The sequence below is a fragment of the Mobula hypostoma genome, chromosome 1 (assembly GCF_963921235.1).
Source record: "Mobula hypostoma chromosome 1, sMobHyp1.1, whole genome shotgun sequence".
Taxonomy (NCBI): Eukaryota; Metazoa; Chordata; class Chondrichthyes; order Myliobatiformes; family Myliobatidae; genus Mobula; species Mobula hypostoma.
In genome coordinates this window covers 165,883,218-165,910,055 of record NC_086097.1, presented here as the reverse complement: position 1 = coordinate 165,910,055, position 26,838 = coordinate 165,883,218, and the positions used below count along the sequence as shown (strand labels likewise).

General features: G+C 40.2%; 1 protein-coding gene across 2 annotated transcripts in view; it reads right to left on the bottom strand.

The window, feature by feature from the left end:
* The window catches only part of LOC134352072 (vesicle-associated membrane protein-associated protein A-like), a 90,655-nt gene that overhangs the window by 10,704 nt on the left and 53,113 nt on the right, over positions 1–26,838 (bottom strand). For both annotated transcript variants that reach the window (XM_063059206.1, XM_063059216.1), the window contains exons 2-4: positions 26,376–26,528; positions 13,706–13,809; positions 6,419–6,499 (exon numbers count right to left, since the gene is read on the bottom strand). In XM_063059206.1, the coding sequence (XP_062915276.1) occupies positions 6,419–6,499; positions 13,706–13,809; positions 26,376–26,528 (338 nt within the window). The remainder of the gene's footprint in view (positions 1–6,418; positions 6,500–13,705; positions 13,810–26,375; positions 26,529–26,838) is intronic.

Below are 26,838 nucleotides of genomic sequence, written 5' to 3'. Positions count from 1 at the left end.
TGCTGGTCACAAGGATGCTTTATACAGTATGCATTTGCACTTCTAGTAAATAAAAAGGTATACTGCTCTATAATTAGATGTCTGTCCCTCTAATGTTTTGAAGAATTAAGAAAATCTCCAAATGCAATTTGGGGTCACTTAATCATCAATAAAAGTAAAGGCATCCGTTAGTCTTGCGAGACCATGGATCTGCGCCTGGAAAGTCTTCACTCTCCAGGGTGCAGGCCTGGGGAAGGTTGTATGGAAGACCAGCACTTGCCCATGCTGCAAGTCTCCCCTTTCCACGACACCAATGTTATCCAAGGAAAGGGCATTAGGACTCATACAGCTTGGCACCAGTGTCGTCACAGAGCAATGTGTGATTAAATGCCTTGCTCAAGGACACAGCACATTGCCTTGGCTGGGGCTCAAACTCTCGACCTTCAGGTCGCTAGGCCAATGCTTTAACCACTTGGCTACATGCCCACAATCATCAATAGCACCTCCATTTTAGTTATTAATGAACTATTAAGATCATAAACCACTTCTGTATTATTACACTGTCTTGGAATAATGCTATTAAAATACTTCAGAGCACACATAAAATTAAATCAAAAAAGACTACTACATACACTTCGGAATGTTTTTTTTTGCTTTTTGACCAATGCAAACTGATGGGTACAAAGTTCAGGGGAAAACAGGAAATAAGGCAAATGATGATGGTGACAAACCATCCAGGTAAAAGAGAAACACATCTGGCCATTTCAGAGTCCTGTAAAAGGGACTGATTTTTTTTTACTATAGGAAATTTCAATGAACCATAAACTAACTAAGCAAAAAAAAAGAACCAAATGGATCAAGGGGCAATAAAAATTTGCTTTTTCACAAGTAAGAACTTTCATAATTCTGTTCTTAATCTTAAAGGATGTTTCATATTGGATATACAGTGGATTCCAGTGAGTTAGGCCATCGGTCAATCAGGACAACTCTGAGGAACAAAAACTAAATCTAGAAAATAGCTGGTATTCCCTTTGTTTATTTGGGACTCTATGCCACTTAACTGGGGCAGGGGACTGGCTGAACACTTTCTAACTAATGTCAATCACATGGATTTGCATGGCCGTTAAACTGTATACTATGCTTACAGCAATTAGTTTTTAAAATAGCATCAGTTGGGTGTGTTTGTGTTCAAAATGCAGTGATTTTTGTCACTGATAGTTGGTGAGAAATAAGCAGCAAGAAGGTCTGGGACTACTTTACTCACCGCAATTTCAAGCTTTCAGGCTTGACGATGCCAGAAATAACAGAGTGAAAATGAAATGATTTCAACAAGTTAGGAATTATAAAGAATTTGAAGATATCAACAATCACCTTTAACGTTACAGTGAAAATGAAGATTTGGAGGATGCAATCATCAAAAGCATTGTATGAAAGCAGTCCATTATCTGCACTTGGTACCCATGCTGATTTTGTTCATTTACAGTCAATTTAAGCCTGTGTGGCACGTGGCCAAGTGGTTAGGGCATTGGACTAGCAATCTGAAGGTCGTGGGTTCGAGACTCCGCCGAGGCGGCGCGAGTGTCCTTGAGCAAGGCACTTAACCGCGCAATGCTCCAGTCTACCCAGCTAAGAATAGGTACCGGCAAAGTGCTGGGGGTTAATCTCGCGATAGACTGACGTCCTATCGGGGTGGGGGGGGTGGGGGGGGGTCTCATACTCTGTCACTTCACGCACCGGCCTGATGGACCACAAAGCTCGTGACAGACTTCAAAAAAAAGTCAATTTAAAGAACATGGCAGATGAACTATTAGGAACTAATACCCAGTTTTATAATACTGTAGAGGTATTAATAATATGTTCTAATTTGTTCTGTATTTCAATTAAATACATTAATTGTTACTCAGTAGTTTGTCTTCTTTATAACTTTTAAATATTCCATGATTTTGGCTAATTAGGACAGCCACTTAATATTTTTTTCAAAAAACCTGAATCCACCGTATAAAAAGAATTTCGTGAAAAATTGTGTAAAATAACAGTATTTAAATATAAATTAATTCAATGAAAAAGCCTTTGCGTGGTAAATATTTCTTATGAAATTAAATGCCATTAATAACTGTTAGAACATTAGGTTGCTGAATAATTATTTACGCAGTCACACTAGGGTGGTGAGTACAATCCGTTTACAATACAGCGGATTCTGGTTAACTGGGACACACTGGAACTAGTGCATTGGAACCAATTAAGCAGCTGTCCCTAATAGCCAACATTTTATAGAAATTAGAAAGGTATGTACAAAACAAACTATGTTTAAGTGAGTAACAAATAATGTATTTAAATGAAATATAGAACAAATTAGAACATTACCAATACGACTACAGTACTATAAAACTGTATTAGTTTATAACCATATAACCATTACAGCACGGAAACAGGCCATCTCCGCCCTTCTGGTCTGTGCCGAACTCTTACTCTCACCTAGTCCCACCGACCTGCACTCAGCCCATAACCCTCCATTCCTTTCCTGTCCATATACCTGTCCAATTTAACTTCAAATGACAACATCGAACCTGCCTCAACCACTTCTGCTGGAAGCTCATTCTACACAGCTACCACTCTCTGAGTAAAGATGTTACCCCTCAACTTTTGCCCTTTAACTCTCAACTCATGTCCTCTTGTCTGAATCTCCCCCACTCTCAATGGAAAAAGCCTATCCACGTCAACTCTATCTATCCCCCTCATAATTTTAAATACCTCTATTAAGTCCCCCCTCAACCTTCTACACTCCAAAGAATAAAGACCCAACTTGTTCAACCTTTCTCTGTAACTTAGGTGGTGAAACCCAGGCAACATTCTAGTAAATCCTCTCTGTACTCTCTCTATTTTGTTGACATCTTTCCTATAATTTGGTGACCAAAACTGTACACAATACTCCAAATTTGGCCTCACCAATGCCTTGTACAATTTCAACATTACATCCCAACTCCTATACTCAATGCTGTGATTTATAAAGGCCAGCATACCAAAAGCTTTCTTCACCACCCTATCCAAATGAGATTCCACCTTCAGGGAACTATGCACCATTATTCCTAGATCCCTCTGTTCTACAGCATTCTTCAATGCCCTACCATTTACCATGTATGTCCTATTTTGATTAGTCCTACCAAAATGTAGCACCTCACATTTTTCAGCATTAAACTCCATCTGCCATCTTTCAGCCCACTCTTCTAACTGGCCTAAATCTCTCTGCAAGTTTTGAAAACCTACTTCATTATCCACAACTCCACCTATCTTAATATCATCTGCATACTTACTCATCCAATTTACCACCCCTTCATCCAGATCATTAATGTATATGACAAATAACATCGGACCCAGTACAGATCCCTGAGACACACCACTAGTCACCAGCCTCCAATCTGACAAACAGTTATCCACCACTGCATGGCATCTCCCATCCAGTCACTGCTGAATCCATTTTACTACTTCAATATTAATACCTAACGATTGAACCTTCCTAACCAACCTTCCGTGTGGGGCCTTCTCAAAGGCCTTACTGAAGTCCATATAGACAACATCCACCACTTTACCCTCGTCAACTCTTCAAAAAATTCAGTAAGATTTGTCAAACATGACCTTCCACGCACAAATCCATGCTGACTGTTCCTAATCAGACCCTGTCTATCCAGATAATTATATATACTATCTCTAGAATATTTTCCATCAACTTACCCACTGCTGACGTCAAACTCACAGACCGATAATTGCCAGGTTTACTCTTAGAACCCTTTTTAAACAATGGAACAACATCAGCAATACGCCAATCTTCTGGCACCATCCCCGTTTCTAATGACATTTGAAATATTTCTGTCAAGAGCCCCTGCTATTTCCACACTAACTTCCCTCAAGGTCCATGGGAATATCCTGTCAGGACCCAGAGACTTATCCACTTTTATATTCCTTAAAAGCTCTAGTACCTCCTCCTCTTTAATCATCATAGTTTCCATAACTTCCTACCTATTTCCTTTATCTTACACAATTCTCCTTAGTGAATACCGAAGAAAAGAAATTGTTCAGAATCTCCCCCATCTCTTTTGGCTCCACACATAGCTGTCCACTCTAATTCTCTAAGGGACCAATTTTATCCCTCACTATCCCTTTGCTATTAATATAATGGTAGAAACCCTTCGGATTTATTTTCACCTTACTTGCCAAAGAGACCTCATATCTTCTTTTAGCTTTTCTAATTTCTTTAAGATTCTTTTTATATTCTTTATATTCCTCCAGCACTTCATTTACTCCATGCTGCCTATATTTATTGTAGATATCTCTCTTTTTTCGAACCAAGTTTCCAAGATCTCTTGAAAACCATGGCTCTCAAACTTTTAACCTTTCAACCTAACAGGAACATAAAGATTCTGTACTCTCAAAGTTTCACCTTTAAATGACCTCCATTTCTCTATTACATTCTTCCCATAAAACAAATTGTCCCAATCCACTCCTTCTAAATCCTTCTGCATCTCTTCAAAGTTAGCCTTTCTCCAATCAAAAATCTCCACCCTGGGTCCAGACCTATCCTTCGCCATAATTATATTGAAACTAATAGCATTGTGATCACTGGACCCGAAGTGCTCCCCAACACAAACCTCTATCACCTGACCTATCTCATTCCCTAACAGGAGATCCAACACCGCTCCCTCTCTAGTTGGTACCTCTATGTATTGCTGCAAAAAAACTATCTTGCACACATTGTACAAACTCCAAAACATCCACCCCTTTTACAGTATGGGCTTCCCAGTCTATGTGTGGAAAACTAAAATCTTCCACAATCACAACCTCGTGCTTACTACAAATATCTGCAATCTCCTTACAAATTTGCTCCTCCAACTCTCATTCCCCATTTGGTGGTCTATGATACACCCCCATAAGTGTTACTACACCTTTTCCATTCCTCAATTCCACCCAAATAGCCTCCCTAGACGAGCCCTCTAATCTATCCTGCCAGAGCACCGCTGTAATATTTGCTGACAAGCAATGCAACACCTCCTCCTCTTGTCCCTCCAATTCTCTCACACCTGAAGCAATTAAATCCAGGAATATTTGGTTGCCAATCACACCCCTCCCGTAACCATGCTTCACTAATAGCTACATCATACTTCCAGGTATCAATCCATACTTTAAGGCTCATCCACCTTTCTTATAATGCTCCTAGCATTAAAATAAAAGCATTTAAGAAATTTTCCACTTCTTACTCTCTGTTTATCACTAACGGTGCAAACAACTTTACTATTTTCTTTTTCTTCTTTCTTCCCTGCATCTGTTCCTACACTCTGGTTCCCTCCCCCCTTGTATCTAGTTTAAATCCACCGGAGCCTCTAGCAATTTATAATAGTTATCAACTGAGGAATTCATTCAGTGTATGTTGCCATGTTCTTTCAACTGCCTGTAAATAAACAAAATCAATGCAGACATCTTCTGTATATGATAGACTTCCTTCATACAATGTTTTCAATGATTGCATCTTCCAAACCTTCATTTTCATTGTAACATTCAAGATGAATGTCAATACATACAAATTCTTTGCAGTTCCGAACTTGTTGAAATAGTGAAATCATTTCAATTTCACTCATCGCCATTTCTGGCTCCTCTAATGCTAAATGCTTGAAACCACAGTGAGCAAAACTGTTCTGAATTGTCTTGCTGCTTATTTCGACAACTAGCAGTAACAAAAATCACTGCTTTTTGAATACACACACTAACATTCTTTAAAAATTGTTCACTCTAACCACAGTGTAGGGTCTAACAACTGCACGTGACTGACAGAAGTTAGAAACTGTTTGGCATAGCCTCCTGTCCCAATTAAGCAGCATAGTGTCCCAAATAAATGAAGAGAATCCTAGCTATTCTCTAGATTTTTTTTGTTCTTTAAGAGCCGTCTCAAATAGGCAGCTGCCCGATTAACTGATGAACCAATTCAACAGGATAGATTACATTTAAAATATATTTTGATAGGTATAGTAATGGGAAAGATTTGAAGGGATATGGTCCAAACATAGGCAAATGGGGTGAGCACAGTTAGGCATATTGGTCAGTGAGACTCCTATGATAATATATCACTTGTTAACTTATTACTCCATCTTTAAAGACTGAACAAACGTTTGACTTGGACTCAATTAGAGATTATTCCTGTGACATACCCCAAAGTGTGTTTCTACATTAATTAAAAATTTAAGTCCTATATTTCAATTTGTTTAAGAAAAAAATGGGAAAATTATTCAATCATAAAATTCAGCATATATCCTTGCAATTAATGAATTATCCTATTTATCAAATATGCTTTACTCTTACAGACATTCAAGGGTTCTAAACAGAAAGTTAAACGTATACATTGATATCAATCAAAATAAAACTCAAAGAATATTTTGTCTCATTATTCTCTCACCGGTTTCTCATTTTCAAATGGCAATTCAAAGACACATCTGAGTTTGGAGTCCATCAGATCTTCTGGCTTTGCGTCCTTCCACTTAAGAAATTTACAAACAAAAAAGAATGAATAACTTAAATGTAAACATACATAAAACCTAATAACTGGCAACAGAAATTGATGCAAAAGATGAACTCGCATCAGCAGAACTCAGAAACCTCACTATTTGCACACCAGATACAATTCCACAACGTAAATCAAGACTAAATTGGAAATCAACTAAGATTCAGGTAATTCTCACATCTAAGAATGTAGCAGCAAATACATATGTCTGTTATATTTTTTTAAATCTGTGATATTTCTAAATTAACAGCATTTTTAAATTCAAGAAAATGAGAAAAGGAGGGAATAAACTTGACTTACTTCAGTTCCTTTCGTAGTTTTGGAGTGAAATCGTTTCCAGCAAAATATAGATTTTAAGTAGTCATATTTTCAAATTTGTCAAATGGACGTTCTTAATTTTTTTAATATATAAAATTTATACAGATCCACAGAAAAACTGGGCATTAGCCCAGACAATGCAAGGAAATAGGTACATGGGGCTTAGAAAAGTAGAGGACTATGGGTAACCCTAGGTAATTTCTAAAGTAAGTACATGTTCGGCACAGCATTGTGCTGTAGGTCTTCTGTTTTTTTTTAATGGTTAATTTAACATTTGAATAGAGCAAAGAGCATTCTGATGAGGTGCACTCTAATATTCTAGCACCATTCACTTAAGTTGTAGCATATTTCTCATGCAGTTCAAGCATCCAACGGTGGTAATAGAAAGCACAATGCCATTTATACCCCATTTCAAACACCAAGTTTTTCTGCACAACTCAGTTTTTTCCAGGTACTCCAAAGCAATTAAACCTTCCTTTGCATCTTGCATCTGCAGCTTGTGAGCAATCTCAGGCATGAAAAGTAGCAATAGCAAAATGAATTGAATGTTCCCACAAAACATTAACTTTCCAAGGACAGTAAAGCATTGCTGTCATATTTTGGGGTCCATTAGGTATAGTTAATGGATTTTGCACCTCACATCATCGATAGGTAGTCATCTTGGATTGCAATCAGGACACCAGCTTATGGCCAATAGTTTAGTAGTCTGCAGTAAGCTCAGGGGTTCAGTGTTCACTACATTTCACTTACTAATTATATCACAAATTCTAACAAAATTGTTTGGTAATTTGGCAAAGTTTACGGCAATACATTTCACTGAACTGTTGCTGCAACTGCAGTTACTAGATAGATGAAACAAGAGAAAATTAAAGAAAAGCATGACTTGCAAGAGTAGGGCCAACATTGTTTAATCATGCTTCATAAAGATCCATCTTCCACATCCAATGAGCACCACGAAGCCCCACACTTTCAGGAGCTGCTATTGATCTAGAACTTCAAAGGAAGTACAGTTATGTGCCATCAGCAGCAGTATGCCATCTCAGTCTGCCTTTTAACTCCCATTCTCACCAACTTCAAGCTCTTCCTGCAATTAAAAATTGTTCCTTCCATCTCTGTAGAGTTTGTCAGTCATCAACATCACCATCAAGCACAGAGGAAACATAATCTGACCTGCCTCCATTCACTAAACGGTCTACAACTTACTTGATATTTAAAATAATATTTGACACCAATTCCACCTGTGAACATCAAGATGCAAAAGATCAGTAATGATACAATTACATGAATAGCAAGAGAGCTGATCCTAACCGTCCATTTCTCTTTACAGATGCTCCCTGACCTGATGAATTCATCTATTTTTTTTTTCTCCTCCTGATTTCAACATCTGCAGTCTTTTTAAGCTGGATCTATGCTGTTGTTGAAATTTGAAATCTGCTTTCTGTTTTGATCTATGCTTTTTAAACTCAGCTTCATTATTTACATGTCAAATAACACCATAATACATAGGAGCAAAATTGTCATTTAGCCCACAAAGTCGACTCCATGGATGATTTACGTTCCCTCTCAACCCCATCTTCTGCCTTCTCACCACAACCTTTCACGCCCTTACTAATCAAGAAACTATCAACCAAGAAATGAGATTTGCGGTGTGAGTTGTAGAGATGTCCTGCCCTATAAAAAATCTTTATCAAAGGTTGGGGGAGAAAGCCGGGAATGGGGCTGAAGAGGAAAAAACAAAGGATCAGCCATGATTACATGGTGGAGCAGAGTCAATGGGTCAAACAGCCTAATTCTGCTCCTATGTCTTAGGCACTTAAGTGCACCATGCCTCGATCAAAACAATTTTCAGAGGACCTTAGAAGAAGAATTGTAGAGATGCATGAAGCTGGAAAAGGGTACAAAAGCATTTCTAAAGATCTGAGAGTTCACCAGTCCACAGTAAGAGAAATTGTCTACAGATGGAGTAAGTTCAGTACTGTTGTTAGTCTCCCTAGGAGTGAGCATCCTGCAAAGATCACACCAAGACCACAACTTGGAATGTTGAAAGGGGAGAAAAAGAACTCAGGGGTAACAGCAAAAGACCTGTAAAAATCTCTAGAACTTGATAAAGTCTCCATTCATGTGTCCACTATAAGAAAAAGACTGAAGAAGAATAGTGTTCATGGAAGGACACCATGGAAGAAACTACAGCTCTTCAAAAAAATAATTACTGCATGTATCAAGTTTACAAAAGACCAGCTGGATGTTCCACAGCACTTCTGGGACAATGCTCTGTGGACACACAAGACAAAAGTTGAACATTTTGGCAGAAGTGCATATTGCTATGTTTGGAAGAAAAAGCGCATTGCACACCAACATCAAAACCTCGTCCCAACTGTGAAACATAGTAGAATGAGCATCATGGTTTAGGGCTGCTTTGCTGCCTCAGGGGCTGGACAGCTTGCAATCATTGTGGGAATAATGAATTCAAAATTGTATTAAGACATTTTTCAGGAGAATGTCGAGGTAGCAGTCCATTACCAGAAGCTTAATAGATAATGCAACAATGATCCAAAACACAAGAGTAAATCAACAAAAGAATGGTTTAAAAATAAAATTCATGTTTTGGAATGGCCAAGTCACAATCTAGACCTTAACCCAATTGAGATGCTATGGCATGACCTGAAGAGGGCTGCTCATGTAAGGTATCCCAGAAATATTGATGAACTAAAACAATTCTGTATGAAGAAAATTCCTCCTCACTGTTGTGCAAGTGTAATCAGCAGCTACAGGAAACATTTGGTGGAGGTTATTGCTGCTAAAGGAGGTTTTACCAGTTATTAAATACAAGGGTTCACATACTTTTTCCAGCCTGGACTGTGAATGATTAAACAAAGTGTTTAATAAAGACATGAAAAGAACAATTGTTTGTGTGTTATTAGTTTAGGCAGATTCTGCCTTAGATGAAGATCAGACCACATTTTATGAACAATTGATGCAGGTAATTACTGGGTGACTACTAGGTGAGGGAAAGGGAATAGTCAGACAGTGCAGAGTACCCCTGTGGCCATTCCTTTCAATAACTGCTTTGGAGACTGTGGGGGTACGATCTACCAGGGGAACGCCACAGCAACTAGGTCTCTAGCACTAAGTCTATCTCTGTGGCTCAGAAGGGAAGGGGGGGGGGGGAGAGAGAAGGAAAGAAGAGGAGAATGGTGGTGAAAAGGAATTCAATGGTGGACACGAAAGAAACTCCTGGATGCTATGTTGCCTTCCAGGTGCCAGATCAGTGACATCTCAGATCAGGTCTAAAACAAGGGTGGTCAAAAGTCATGGTACATATTGGTACCAATGACATAGTTAGGAAAAGGGATGAGTTCCTGAAGACCGAATATAGGGAACTAGGTAGAAAGCTAAAAAGCAGGATCTTAAGGGTAGTCATCTCAGATTGTTTAATGTGCCAATAAGAGTAAGTGGGGGATGATGTGGCAGATGAATGTGTACCTAAAGAATTGTTGCAGAGGGAAGGGTTTCAGATGTGCAGATCACTGGGGTCTCTTCTGGAGAAAGTATGACCTGCATAAAAGTGATGTGTTACACCTGAACTCAAGGGAGACCAATGTCCTTGACGGCAGGTTTGCTAGAGTTTTTGGGGAGAATTTAAAGTAGGTTGTCAGAGGAATGGGAACTAAAGTTATAGGTCAGAGGACGGAGCAGTTAGTGTAAAGGTAAATGCAACATGTTGAGACAATGATGAAGGATAACCAATGCAGTTAGCTGGATGGATTTAAATGCATACTTTAATGCGAGAAGTATCAGAAACAAGGGTAATGAACTTCCAGTATGGATCAGTACATCAGTACATTGTGGCCATTAAGGAGACCTGACAGTCGTAAGGACAGGCATGGCTTTTATATGTTCTGGGCTTTAGATGTTTCAAGAGGAACAGGGAGGGAGGTAAAAGAGGTGGGGAAGTGGCATTGATAATCAGGGATAGTATCGCAGAAAGGGAGAACATTGTAGAGGGATTGTCTACTAAGTCAGTCTGGGTCTAAGTCAAAAATGGTAAGAGAGCAATCACCCTATTGGGAGTATTCTATGGAACCCACACCCCATCCTGCCCCAACAGTAGCAGAAAAAACAAGGAGCAGATCAGAAAGCATATTTTGGAAAGGTGCAAAAATAACAAGGATGTTGTCATGAGTGAATTAAACTTCCCCAATAGTGATTGACACCTCTTTACTGCAAAAGGTTTAAATAGGGTAGAATTTGTTAAATATGTCCAGGAAGGATTTCTGCCACAATATGTGGGCAGGCTGACTGAAGAAACCATATTGGATCTAGTCCTGGGCAATGAACCTTGGTACGTGACAAATCCCTTAGTGGGTGACAGCTCAGGGACAGTGACCACAACTCCAACCTTCACCATAGCCCTGTATAGGATAGGAGCAGACAGAATGGGAAAATATTTAATTGGGGGAGGGTGAATTATAATGCCATTAGGAAGGAATTGGGAACAGATGTACTACTCAGGGAAATGTACAATGGAAATGTGGATGTTGTTTAGGGAACACTTGCATGGGTTTCTGGATAGGTTTGTTCCACTGATGCAGGGTAAAGCTGAAAGGGTGAAGGAACCATGATTGACAAGAGAAGTCAAACATCTAGTCAAGAGAAAGGAGGAAGCATACTTAAGGCTCAGGAAGTAAGACTCAGATAGGACTCAAGAATTATAAGGCAGTCAGGAAGGAACTCAGGGGGGCTAGAAGAGGACATGAGAAGATCTTGCTAAATAGAATTACACTAAATCTTAAGGCATTTTACATATACCTGGAGGTTGACTAGAGTGAGGGTAGGACTGATCTGGGGCAGAAAAGGAAATGTATCTGGAGTCACAGAAGATGGGGGAAGACCTTGATGGATACTTTGCTTCAGTATTCACCAATGAGATGGATCTTCATGAAAGTGAGGTCAATACAGAACTGGCTAATATGCTGGAACATATCGATGTTAAGGAACACATGCTGGAACTTTTGAAACATTAGGATAGAATCAGAATTAGGTCCCCAGGGCCAAACACAATATATCCCAGGTACAGGAAGCGAGGGAAGAGATTGCTGAGCCTTTGGCGATGATCTTTGCATCCTCACTGGTCACAGGAGTCGTAAAAGTAGATTGGACAGTAGCAAACGTTATTCCTTTGTTCATGAAGGTAATAGGGGTAATCCTGAGAACTAAAGACCACCAAGACCATCAGTGGTGGGCAAACCACTGAAGATTTTTAAGACAGAATTTAGAAGCATTTAAAGAAGCAGTCTGCTTAGGGATAGTCAACATAGCTTTGTGAGGGACAGCTCATGCTTTAAAAGCCTGATTGAATTCTTCGAGAAAGTAACAAAACAAATAGAGCAGTGGATATGTGTATGTGGATTTTAGTAAGGTGTTGGACAATATTCCCCATGGTAGATGCATTCAGAAAGTCATGAGGCATGGGATCCAGGGAAATTTGGCTGTGTAGATACAGAATTGGCTTGCCCACAGATGGCAGAGGGAGGTAGTATTCTGCCTAGAAGTCGTTGACCAGTGGGGTTCTGCAGATCTGTCCTGGAAACCCTACTCTTTGAGATTTTTATAAACGACTTAGGTGTAGAAGTGGAAGGGTGGATTAGTAAGTTTGCAGTAACACAAAACTGCAAACTTACTAATCCACAACTTAGGTGTAGTTGTGGATAGTGTAGGGTTCCCACCAATTTTTTATGCCATAGACCCTTACCTTTAACGAATGAGTTCCTGGATATAGGTTGGGAACCCCCAATGTAGAAGATTGTCATAGATTATAAAGGGACATAGATCAGACGCAGAGCTGAGGTGAGCTGAGAAATGGCAGATGAAGTTCAATCAGGACAAGAGTGAAGTGATACACTTTGGAAGGTTAAACTTGAAGGCAGAATCTAATGTTAATAGCAGGATTCTTAGCAGTGTGGAGCAACAGCAGAATTCTGGGGTCCACTTCCACAGATCCCTTTAAGCTCCTGCTTAAGTTGACAGGGTGGTTAAGAAGGCGCATGTTGTGATGGCTCATTAATCGGATTGAGTACTAGAGCTATGAAGTAATGTTGCAGCTCAATAAAACTCTGGTTAGACCACATATGGGAGTATTGTGTACAGTTCTGGTCACATTATAGAAAGAATTAAGAGAGGGAGCAGAGGAGATTTACCAGGATGCTGCTTGGATTAGAGAGCATATCTTATGAGAAAAGGTTGAGAAAAGTTTATGAGAAAAGTCTTTTCTCTTTGGAGCAAGAGAATGAGAGAGACTTGAGAGAGACTTGACAGAGGTGTACAAGATGATAAGAAGCACAGACAGAGCTGACAGTCAGCACCATTTTCACAGGATGGCAATCAGTAATACAAGATGACATTATTTTAAGGTGATTAGAAGATAGTACAGGGGGAATATCAGAGGTAGTTTTGTTTTTAAAACACAATGAGTGGTAAGCAAATGGAATGCACTGCCAGGAGTAATAGTACAGGCAGATAAATTAGGGAGATTTAAAAGACTTTAGATGGGGACATGAATGAAAGAAAAAACAGGCTATGTGGGAGGGAAGGGCTAGATTGATCTTGGAGTAGGTTGAAAGGCTGGGACAACATCCTGAGCAGAAGAGCTTGTAAAAGCTCCATATTCTATATTGACATTAGGTTAGGTGTAGGACTAGGAAGGATTTGTTTAATACATTAATTATAGTCAGTAATGCTTTGTACAGTACATTAAAGCCAAATAATGCTTTCTATAAAATGTAGGCCCTAGAAAAATCAGTCCCAGTTTTTGTAGAAAACATATTTTAGCAGCAAATCCTTTACCTGGTAAAATATAATACTTACTACTGCATCCATATCTGCAGCACCAGGTGGAGCATAGACTGTTTGTACCATGAATTTATGTTTGCTTTTCTCATTGGGATCATAGTCAAAAGGCTGCAACATTACTGGAGAGAGAAAACAGAAATGTTAGCTTTGAAGAGGCCAGGTATCAGTAATTAAATGACCATTTAAAGCTGCTGTCCAGGATGTGATTGTGCTCACATCCCAAATTAAAATACAATATGTATGCTCACATTAAACAAAATAGCTACCCAAGCCTGCTGTTTGCTAAAGGAACCAATCTAGGTTCCTTTGGTGTTGCATAGATTTTTTCCATTGGTGCAAAAATGCATCATTGTAGAATCTAGTTCCAAAGATCACAGTGACATAAACGTTGTGCATCTTCTACTTTCTATGCTCAAAAGATCACAAAAGTACTTGAACTAAATCCTGTAAGTTAACTGCAATGGTAAAATATTTTTTAATTTCTTATAAATACACTGTACATTAAGATATTGTGAATACAAATTAAAATATTCAGGGAACAGTGCAGGAGAGGCAAATTGATAGCAGTAATTAAATTAACAGATTAGTAATCCAGAGAAGGCAGCAGCTGTGTAATTAATTAAATTAGCTAGAAACAAAAATAATCTCAGTAATGCTGATCACAAACCCCAAGTGATCATAAAGAAACACATCTGGTACACATATTGGTCAAGGGAGGAAATTTGCCACCTTGATCTCCAATTTATAGGCACTATCCCAGACCAGACCTATAGTTATCTCTTTATTGACCTTTGAAGCAGACTACAAATCACTGAATTCCATCAAACATTTTCATTAAGACAAAAGATAATACTAGATATGTAACCCATGGTGACTAGATAGCAAATGTAGCGATGGAAAATAGCCTCCTCCATATCACACTCAGATCTGAAGGCCATGGGCATGGAGGCTTGTTACTGCTCCATCATCCAAACCCTGTAACCACATCCCAACCCCTCCCCCCACCTGCCTCCAACAACAGCAATATGGGAGTATAACCACCAAAATGGAAGCAGAGTTCAAAGGTGGCAGCAACTGGAGATGGGCAATAAAAATCCAAACCAAGTTAGTAATTTCTGTTTTCTATAACTTTCAGTCAAGGTGGCACTTAGCTATGGTCTCTGTCAAGGTCATGGTTCATAGTTTTTTATTGGCTTGCAAGGATATAATAACTTCTAGTCAAGATGCCATGGAGCTATGGTCCCTTCCGAGGTCATGGCTCAGACTTGTTTTTTTCTTGGGTTTTTAAGGACAGAATTGGAGGAGCAAATCTGTAGAGAGATAGCAGACCGATGCAAAAAACAGCAAGTTGCAATAGTAGGGGATTTTAACTTTCCACATATTGACTGGGACTCCCACACTGTGAAAGGGTTAGATAGCGTGGAGTTTGTCAAATGTGTTCAGGAAAGTTTTCTAAATCAATATCTAGAGGTACCAATGACAGAGGATGCAATACCTGATCTCCTATTAGGGAACCAGACAGGTGAGGTGACAGAAGTATGTGCAGGTGAACTTTTTGGGTCCTGTGACCATAATGTCATTAGTTTCAAGTTTGCATGTTCCTGCCAGGATTAAAGGCAAAGTTAACAGGCATAGGGAACCTTGGTTTTCAAAGGATATTGGCAATCTGGTTAAGAAAAAGAGAGAGGTGTATAGCAGGCATAGGCAACAAGGAACAAATGAAGTACTTGAAAAGTATAGAAAAATCTATGAAAATACTAAAGGAGGAAATCAGGAAGGCAAAAAGACATGAGTTTGCTTTGGCAGATAATGTGAAGGTAAACAAGTATATTAAGAGTAAAAGGATAGTAAGGGACAAAATTGGTGCCCTAGAAGATCAAAGTGGTCATCAATGTGTGGAGCCTCATGAGATGGGGGGAGATCTTAAACAATTTTTTTGCATCAGTATTTACTCAGGAAACTGACATAGCGTATATGGAAGGAAGGGAAACAAGCAGCATTGTTATGGAACATATAGAGTTTAAAGAGGAGGTGGTGCTTGCTGCCTTACAGCAAATAAAGGTAGGTAAATCCCCCGGGTCTGACATGATATTTCCTCGGACCTTGAGAGAGACTAGTGTAGAAATTACAGGGGCCCTGGCAGAAATATTTAAAATGTCCTTAGCCACGGGTATGGTGCCAGAGGATTGGAGGGTAGCTTATGTTGTTCCGTTGTTTAAACAAGGCTCCAAAAGTAAACAAAGTAATTACAGGCCAGTGAGCCTGACATCAGTAGTAGGTAAATTATTGGAAGGTGTACTGAGAGATCGGATATACAAATTTTTGGACAGCCAAAGGCTGATTAAGGATAGTCAGCATGGCTTTGTGCGTGGTAGATCGTGTTTAACGAATCTGGTAGAGTTTTTTTGAGGTTACCAAGAAAGTAGACAAAGGAAAAGCTGTGGATGTTGTCTACATGGACTTCAGTAAGACCATTGACAAGGTCCCACAGGGGAGGTTAGTTCAGTAGGTTCAGACACTAGGTATCCATGGAGAGGTTGTAAACTGGATTCGAAATTGGCTATGTGGGAGAAGACAGAGAGTGGTAGCAGATGGTTGCTTCTCAGACTAGAGGCCTGTGACTAGTGGTGTGCCTCAAGGATCTGTGCTGGGGCCATTGTTGTTTGTTGTCCATATCAATGATCTAGATAATAATGTGGTAAATTGGATCAGCAAGTTTACTGATGACACTAAGACTGGAGGCATTGTGGACAGAGAGGAAGGCTTTCTAAGCTTGCAGAGGGATCTGGACCAACTGGAAAAATGGGCCAGAAAATGGCAGATAGAACTTAATGTAGACAGGTGTGAGGTGTTGCATTTTGGAAGGACAAATCAAGGTAGGACATACACAGTAAACGGTAGGGCACTGAGGAGTGTGGAGGAACAATGAGATCTGGGAGTTCAGATACATAATTCCCTGAAAGTGGCGTCACAGGTAGACGGGGTTGTAAACAAAGCTTTTGGCATCCTGGCATTCATAAATCAAAGTATTGAGTATAGGAATTGGGATGTTATGGAGAGGTTGATAAGACATTGGTGAGGCCAAATTTGGAGTACTGTGTACAGTTCTGGTCACCTAACTATAGGAAGGATATCAGTAAGATTGAAAGAGAGCACAGAATATTTACTAGGATGTTGCCGGATCTTCAGGAGTTGAGTTACAGGGAAAAATTGAACAGGTTAGGACTTTATTCCTTGGAGCGTTGAAGAATCAGGGGAGATCTGATAGAGGTTTACAAAATTATGAGGGGTATAGACAGAGTAAATGTGAATAGGCTCTTTCCATTTAAATTAGGAGAGATAAATACGAGAGGACATAGCTTTAGGGTGAAAGGGGAAAGGTTTAGGGGGAACTTCTTCACTCAGAGTGGTGGGAGTGTGGAACGAGCTGCCATCTGATGTGGTAAATGCGGGCTTACTCTTAAGTTTTAAGAATAAATTGGATAGGTACATGGATGAGAGCGGTCTGGAGGGTTATGGACTGGATGCAGGTCAATGGGACTAGCGGAATAACGCTTCAGCACAGACTAGAAGGGCTGAACGGCCTGTTTTCTGTGCTGTAGTGTTCTGGTTCTAAGGGTGGCCTTGGAGACAGAGCAAGGTGCTTAAGAGGCAAGGTTAGGGCTTAAGAACGGATGTGCACAAGCTAAATGTCAAGCCAGAGTCCAGGTCATATTCCATATGCCGTAAGCCTCATGGATGGATGTCAGACTGGAAAGCACTGTGGACAAAGGCCAGCGAGGAAGAGCTGGTGACCTCCCCCCCCCCCCCACAACCAACGTCAGCAGGTCTCAGGATTAAAAGTAAATGAAGGCAGGAGGCAAGTGGACCTGGAATTTGAGGTCCAGTCATCAGCAAGTTATGAGATCGACACCAAAAGATCAAAGCCCAAAAGTCAAATACCAAAGTCAGCAAGTCCAGAAGTCGAGGCTGATAACAGAAGTCCAATGCTTGTGAGTCCACAAATCTGCTGGAAGCCCAGAGGTGGCCTGACCTGGGGGTAAAGGCTTATTTGTGAGTGTGAGTGGATGGGTGAGTGTGGATTAGGGAAGGAAGGGGCTTGTTTTGATTTTGTTCTTTTATTGCTGTTCTAATGTTGTTGTTACTTTTGTAGTTTAAAACATTATGGGCATGCAATGTTGGCACCAGAACGTGTGGTGACATTTGCAGACTACCCCCCAGTACATCCTTGGGTTGAATTGGCTCGTAAAGCAAGTGACACATTTTGCTGTACGTTTTAACGTAGATGTGATAAATACATCTGAAATCTAACCCATATATTCATGTTCTATATCCTACCACTATACATACTTCAGAGCTTCACAGTATGCTTATTATCAAAGAATTGTGCAACCTTGAGAATTGCTTGCTTACATGCAGCCACAAACCAAGAAACTCAAAAGAACCCAATTTTAAAAAGACCAACTCCCCATGCACACAAATCATGGGGAGAAAAAAAAATCATGCAAACAATACTTGTCAGTAATCACCCAACACTACTTAGTGAATACTATGATAAATTTATTACCAGCTTATAAAGTACTTTAAAAATAAATGGAAGGATTTGCATAAAATCAGATTTCCATAAGTAAGGCTTTTCGTGACTTGACAAGACCTAGCATTATACAAAAATGTTACATATTTATAGGGGTAAAGGGCAAGATATTCAGAAGGAAGTGACTACTGTTGAAAGTAAGTATTCAAAGACAGCTTTTATCCCTTTAGTTATCAGAATCTTGATGTCTCAATCTACTTCAATGAGTCCTTGTCACAGAAAAGTACAAGAAAGAGGTCCTTTTCAGCCCATCTAGTCCGTGCCAAACCATTTAACCTGTCTATTTCCTGTGACTTGAGCACAGAACATAGCCCTCCATACCCCTACTATCCATGTATGGATCCAACCTTCTCTTACAAAAATCGCATCCACCACTTGTACTGGCAGCTTGTTCCAGATTCTCACCACCCTGAATGAAAAAGTTTTCCCTCATGTTCCCCTTAAGCTTTTATCCTTTCACCCCGACCCATGACCTCGAGCTGTAGTCCCATTCAATCTCAGTGCGAAAATATCTGCTTGCTTTTACCCGATCTATACCCCTCATAATTTCGTATACCTTTATCAAATCTCCTCTCAACCTCCTACGTTCCAAGGAATAAAGTCCTAAATTATTCAATCTTTCCACACACTTCAATCCTCCAGTCCCAGCTACATCCTTGTAAACTTTCTCTGTATTCTTTCAATCTTACTTGCATCTATGCTATCGGTGGGTGACCAAAACAGCACAAAATACTCTAAATTAGGCCTCACCAATGTCTTAAACAACTTCCAACATAATATTCCATTTTATGTACTTAATACCTTGATTTATAAAGGCCAATGTGCCAAAAGCTTTCTTTGCGACCCTATCTTCTTGCACCACCACCTTCAATGAATTATGGACCTGTATTCCCAGATCACTTTGTTCTACTGTACTCCTCAGTGCCTTACCATTCACCGTGCAAGACTTGCCCTGGTTGGTCCTACTGAAGTGCTACGTCCACATTTCTCTGCATTAAATTCCATCTGCAATTTTTCAACCCATTTTTCCAGCTGGTCCATATCCCGCTACAAGCTGATAGTCTTCCTTGCTAAACCAATACATGCCAAGTCTTAGTGTAATCTGCAAATTTGCTTAACTAGTTAACCACACTATCATCCAATTCACTGCTATAGATGACAAACAACAGACCCAGCACCGATATCTGCAGCACTCCGCTAGTCACGAGCCTCCACTCAGAAGGGCAACCTTCTATAGTCCATATACACAACATCCACTGCCTTGTCTTCATCAACTTTTCTGGTAATGTCCTTGAAAAGTTCTATAAAATTGGTTAGACACAACTGCCACATGCAAAGCCATGCTGACAATCCCTAATCAGCCCACTTCTCTCCAAATACTCATATATCCAGTCCCTTAGAATATCTTCCAATAAATTTCCCACTACTGATGTCAGGCTCACTGGCCTATAATTTTCTAGCTTATTCTTGGAGCCTTTCTTAAAACAAAAGAACGACATTAGCTATCCTCCAATCACCTGTCACTTGGGAATAATTTAAATATCTCTGCTAGAGCCCCTGCAATTTCTGCATTTGCCTCTCACAGGGAACAACTTGTCAAGCTGTGGAAACTTCTCCATCCTAATTTGCCCTAAGACAGCAAACACCTCCTCCTCTGTAATCTGTAAACCGTCCACGACCTCGCTGCTGCTTTGCCTCACTTCTATCGACTATGTCCATCTCATGAGTAAATACAGATGCAAAAAAAAAAAAAAATCCATTTAAGATCTCCCCAATCTCTTTTGGCACCACGAATAGATTATCATTCTGACCTTCCAGAGGACCAATTTTGTCCCTTGTAATACTTTTCTCTTAACATAGCTATAGAATCCCTTAGGATTCTCCTTCACCTTGTCTGCTGAGGGAACCTCATGCCTTCTTTTAGTCCTCATGATTTCTTTCTTCAGTGTTCTCTTGCATTTCTTATACTCCATAATGTTACGTAACCGGCAACAATGAATATTAACCAAGACAAGGCTTATAAAAACAACCAAACATATATTAAACACATACAAGCGATAAGGGAAAAAAAAGGAGGAAAACTTCAACCAGAGGTTCAACAGGTACGCAGCCTTTCATCAACTCCACTCGGCTCTGGCTCTTAAAGAGTTAAATGCAGAAACAGTCTTAAAGCGATACAGTCAGATATAGTTCTTAAAGCGATAACTTCAAAAGTCCAACAGTTTCACACATTCAATTGGGAGAGACTTCTCTGGAGAACGATTTCTTCACCGACGCACCTTTACTGCCGTTCTGTCCACAGGATTCCCGATGCCAAAAATAAACAGTTTAAATCCACTGACCTTAAATTCCTTTTAGAGAGAGAGCCTTTGTGCACGAACTCATTGCGCTATTGCAAGAGTTATCTCAATGCAGCTTCTCTTCAACGAAGACTCAATAAGGTCGATCCTTTATTAAACTGCCCAAACGATGCCGACTTCTCTCGATCCTTCACTTCGATGAATTCTTCACTCTCCCTTCAAAAACTGTCAGAATTGAGTAGATTGGCACTTCCAGCCTCAAATTTCCAGTTCAATAATACAAATCTTGGAACAGAACACACCTTCCGTTTTAAAAATGAAACTGCGTCACAAAAACAAACACGCAAGAGAAACGGAAGCACAACACCTTCTACCTGGAAATCTACAAACTCAAAATCCCTACTGCGTCACCTGAGTCGACCTTTATATAGTCACGGGGGCACATGTCATCACGTGACCTCACATCGGCAGGAAAATCACATCAGGTGACCTCCAAAGAAACCATTACAGCATCCTCACAAAAAAAAACAGATCTCCTTGAGCATGTAACAATAAGTACCTCAGTAATTCCTACCTGTCTAAATTTGCTCTGCACCTCCTCCTTTTCTTAACCAGGGCCTCAATCTCCTTTAAGAGAAAATCTGTAGATGCTGGAAATTTGAGCAACACATACAAAATGCTGGAGAAACTCAGCAGGCCAGGCAGCATCTACGAAAAGAGTGCAGTTGACATTAAACATCGACTGTACTCTTTTCCTAGATGCTGCCTGGCCTGCTGAGTTCCTCCAGGATTTTATGTGCATTGCCTAAATATCTCTTGAAAACTCTCAAAATTTCACTTTTGAAGGCTTCCCACTTACCAAGTATACCTTTGCCAGAAAACAGCCTGTCCCAATCCACACTTGCCAGATCCTTTCTAATACCATCAAAATTGGTCTTTCTCCAATTTAGAATTTTAAACCGCGGACCAGACCTTTTTCCATATTGACTTTGTATCTACTGGCATTATGATTACTCGATGCAAAATGTTTCCCTACATAAACTTCTGTCACCTGCCCTGTCTCATTTCCTAATAACAGATCAAGTATTACATACTAGCAACACACATCAAAGTTGCTGGTGAACACAGCAGACCAGGCAGCATCTCTAGGAAGAGGTACAGTCGACGTTTCGGGCCGAGACCCTTCGTCAAGACTAACTGAAAGAAGAGTTAGTAAGAGATTTGAAAGTGGGAGGGGGAGGGGGAGATCCAAAATGATAGAAGACAGGAGGGGGAGGGATGGAGCCAAGAGCTGGACAGGTGATTGGCAAAAGGGATATGAGAGGATCATGGGACAGGAGGCCCAGGGAGAAGGAAAAAGGGGAGGGGGGGGAAAGAAAAGAGGATGGGCAAGGGGTATAGTCAGAAGGACAGAGGGAGAGAAAGGAGAGAGAGAGAGAGAGAGAGAGAGAAAGTGTGTATATAAATAAATAGTTGGTTGGGGTGATATACTGCGTCCGGTGCTCCCGATGCGGCCTTCTATATATTGACGAAACCCGACGCAGACTGGGAGATCGTTTTGCTGAACACCTACGCTCTGTCCGCCAGAGAAAGCAGGATCTCCCAGTGGCCACACATTTTAATTCCACATCCCATTCCCATTCTGATGTGTCTATCCACGGCCTCCTCTACTGTAAACATGAAGCCACACTCAGGTTGGAAGAACAGCACCTTATATTCCGTCTGGGTAGCCTCCAACCTGATGGCATGAACACTGACTTCTCTAACTTCCGCTAATGCCCCACCTCCCCCTCGTACCCCATCCGTTATTTATTTTTCCTTTTCCTTCTCCCTGGGCCTCCTGTCCCATGATCCTCTCATATCCCTTTTGCCAATCACCTGTCCAGCTCTTGGCTCCATCCCTCCCCCTCCTGTCTTCTCCTATCATTTTGGATCTCCCCCTCCCCCTTTCAAATCTCTTACTAGCTCTTCCTTCAGTTAGTCCTGACGAAGGGTCTCGGCCCGAAACGTCAACTGTACTTCTTCCTAGAGATGCTGCCTGGCCTGCTGCGTTCACCAGCAACTTTGATGTGTGCTGCCTGAATTTCCAGCATCTGCAGAATTCGTCGTGTTTAAGTATTACATACTCTCTCGTTGGGACATCTATGTACTGATAAAAGGACACATTTGACAAACTCTTTCCCATCTAGTCCTTTTACAGTATGGGAGTCCCAGTCAATGTGAAAAATTAAAATCACCTACTACAACAACCTTATGTCTCTTGGAACAGTCTGTGAGCTCTCTACAAATTTGTTCCTCTAAACCCTACAGACTGTTGGGTGGTCTCTAATATAGCCCCATTAATGTGGTCATACTTTTCTTATTCCTCATTTACACCCATACAGCCTCACTGGACAAGTTCTAAAGTCTGTACAGACTGAGCACTGCCAGGATATTTTCCCTGACTAGTAACACCACCACTAACCCTCCTCCCCCTTAATCCCTCCCACTCTGTCACATCTAAAACGACAAAGCCCCAGAATATTGAGCTGCCAGCCTTGCCCCTCTTGCAACCAAGTCTTACTAATGGCTACAATATCATTATTCCAAGTGTTGATCCATGCCCTGAGCTCACCTGCCTTTTCTATGCTTCCTGCATTGAAATATATATAGCCCAAGACCGTAGTTGCACCATCCTCAACCTTTTGATTCCTGACTTTGTCTGAGGTCTTAACAACATGTTTCCACAACCTCTTCATTATCTGTTCTTCATGATTCCAAGACTACAATGAAGTGAAGGAACAGAGAAGAACATCACACTAATTTTCTGTATATATTGATCTCATTTTATGAATATTACCTCCGTCTCAAACCTAAATATTAACCAGAATATTGTTGTCAATTTTAAACCACTGTTTACAACATTTCCTGCTTTTGTTTCACATTATTTTTCTCCAAACCCTTAATCTTCCCCAAGGTGATAAGCATATTAATAATAAGATTTACTGGGGGAACTATTTGTCCATTCAGTATTTAATTCTAGATCATTGTCAGAGTCACAAATCATCTCTAATCCATGTATATCCACAGCCTTCAATAATACGTAGGTCTGTTAAAACCAACATTAAGTTCATAGATTAAATGTTAATACCCAATGTTTTATTGCTTACTCATTTAATCTAGTGAATTCAGTACCTCTCAACCTGTGCAATTTTATCCAGTGACGCTCCAAGTTTAGCATCATTTTTTTAAATAATTTACTTTGAACTGAGAGAGATTCAAATCAGAAAGAGGTGGATCCAACACCAAACTGAGGTTCTCCTCCAAGTATTCTTTTCCTCTATTATCCCCTCAGATTTATTGTCACCAACTTATATGACCATGAAATTTGCTGCTTTGCAGTAGTACAGTGTAAAAACAAAATTATTATAAAATGAAATAAATAGCTCAATAAAAAAAAGGACCGAGTTGATTCATACATTTATCAGAAATCTGATGGCAGAAGGGGAAGAAGCTGTTCCTGAATTGTTGAGTGTGGGTCTTCAGGCTCCAGTACCTCCTTCTTGATGGATGTCACCTTCCTGAGGCACCACCCCCTGAAAATGTCCACAAGGGTGGGGTGGGTTGTGCATATGATGGAGTTGGCTGATCTCTACCCTCTTCCAATTCTATGTACTGAAGCCTCCAAACCTGGCTGCAATGCAACCAGTCAGAATGCTCTAAACTTTACACATGTAGAAATCTGTATGAGTCTTTGGCACCATACAGTATCTCCTCACATTTGAACAAAGCTGGTATGCCTTCTTCATGATTGCAGCATTGTATAAAGCCCAAGATAGATCCTCCAAGATACTGATACCTAGAAACTTGAAGCTGGTCATCTCTTCCACCAATGACCTCTCAATGTATACTGCTATACGTTCTCCCATCTTCCCTTCCTGAAATCCACAATCAAATCCTTGATCTCGCTGGCATTGAGTGAGAGGTTATTATTAGGACACCATTCAACCAGACGATTTATCTCATTCCTGTACGCCTCCTCATTGCCCATCTGAGATTCTACCAACAGCACTTCTTCATCAGAAAATTTACAAATGGCATTTGATCTGAGCTTAACCACACAATCATCAGTTTAGAGAAGAACCGAGCAGTGAGCGAAACATGCATGCCTGCAATGATTACAGGTGTGGAGATGTAATTAATAATCCACACTGACTGTGCTCCTCTTAAGAAGGAAGTTCAGGATCCAGTTGCAAAATGAGGTACGGATGCCTAACGTTTTGAGGCTTGGTGATGATGAGTGAAGAGATGATGGTGGAGAAAACAAAAATCAGGAAGTTATGTTGCAGCTTTATAAAACTCTAGTTAGGCCGCATCTGGAGTAGTGCATACAGCTCTGGTCACCCCATTGTAGGAAGGATGTTGAGGCTTTGGAGAGGGTGCAGAAGAGGTTTACCAGGATGTTGCCTGGATTAGAGGGCATGGGTTGTAACAAGAGGTTGGACAAACTTGGGTTGCTTTTGCCAAAACAGCAGAGGCTGAGAAGGGATCTGATAGAGGTTTATAAGATAATGAGAGGCATAGATACAGTAGACAGACAATATATTTTTCCACAGGTTGAAATGTCTAATACCAGTGGGCATGCTTTTCAGGAGGGTAATTTAAGGAAATGTGAGGGGCAAGTTTTTTTTAAAAAAAAACAAAGTGGTGGGTGCCTGGAATGCACTGCCTGGTGTGATAGTAGAGACAGAAACATTAGAGACTTAACAGACATTTAGATAAGCACATTAATTTGAGGAAAATGGAATGACATAGGCATTGTGTAAGCAGAAGAGATTAGTTTACTTAGTCATTTAATTGGTTCAGCACAACAGTGAGGGCCAAAGGGCCTGTTCCTGTACTGTACCATTCTATCTATGTTCTATATTCTATAAAACCAAGCTGTAATCAACAAATATTTGCTGTGCAGTTGTCTTGGTGCTTCAAAGCAAAATGTACAGCCAGCAAGATTGTATCTGATGTAAATCGATGCGGAGGCCATTCTATCCTACGCTCATTTCACTCTCCCCCCCCTTCAATGCACCATCTAACCTCTCTCATGAGTATTTACCTTCATTTACTCTTCAGTCCGTTTCCACTTTGTTGTCCATGTTTAATCTGAATTTACAGATTTTTTAAACTGACATCCCTATATAGAACTTTTACCGAATCCATTTGAAATTCATCATCACTGAGCACACCTATCAGGAATATCACATCTTCCTTGATATCAAAGGGAACTAGTAAATTATGGTACAAATAGCTCATAATTAGGACTGTTTGGTGGTGCTAATGCCAGCAATTACCACAATCACAAATATTTGAAACATTTTCAAAAGCACATTCTAATAAGGGAAAAATCTGCATTGCAGCTTTCAGAAAACATGTTGTACAATATCTCTCATGGCCCAAATTCAGCCCACCTCATGCCTACATATCCTTCTCCAGAACACTCCACCTACCGCTGCATCCCTCCCACCTCAAAAACACTAATTGTGAAGCACAACAGATATCAAGTGCCCGTCATCTAATCTGCTGTTATCAAAGAACAGGCAGCTGCTGCCATCATAGGCCTTTGTTGTAATACTTGCCTATATTGAAATTGCTGGGCAAGATGGTTGTGTTGGGTGGGCGGGGGTGGAGAGAAGAGAGAAACGCAGCCTGCTGAAATGACTGGCTAATTTTGAAAACTGAAAGTTTTCTCATTGTTAGTTAAAATTAACCCTATCATCTTACACTTGTTATAAGCATGTTATTTTACAATCATTCTTACCAGAAACAGTAACCATTGATCCTGGGTCAATTATTCCACTGTTAGGCCGTACACAGTACCGGCGTGGTGCTGTAGTCTTTACTTTGAAACAAACCCTCTTATCCGATGGGTTTTTCAATTTGAGGTTTGTCGTTACTACATCTGTAAATGGACCTGTAGATGTAAATAAGCACACATACAAAAAAATTAATAAAAATAAAGCAGGTATTCCTGTGGTATCACATCTTTAAGCTTAATTCTACAATCAAACATGAGGAGAGCAAAGAGAATTGAACAGCAGAAAATGAATTTTAAAAAATACAGAGCAAAGTAGGTGAGCAAGGATAAATGGAAAGCAATTTGAATGCCAGATCAAGAGACTGTAGAGTTTTGGTATAATCATGGATCAAAGTGGCAGGTAACACAAGATTTTGGGACAGATGAGTTATGACAGAGTGTTTACAAGTGAAGTAGGAATATTTCG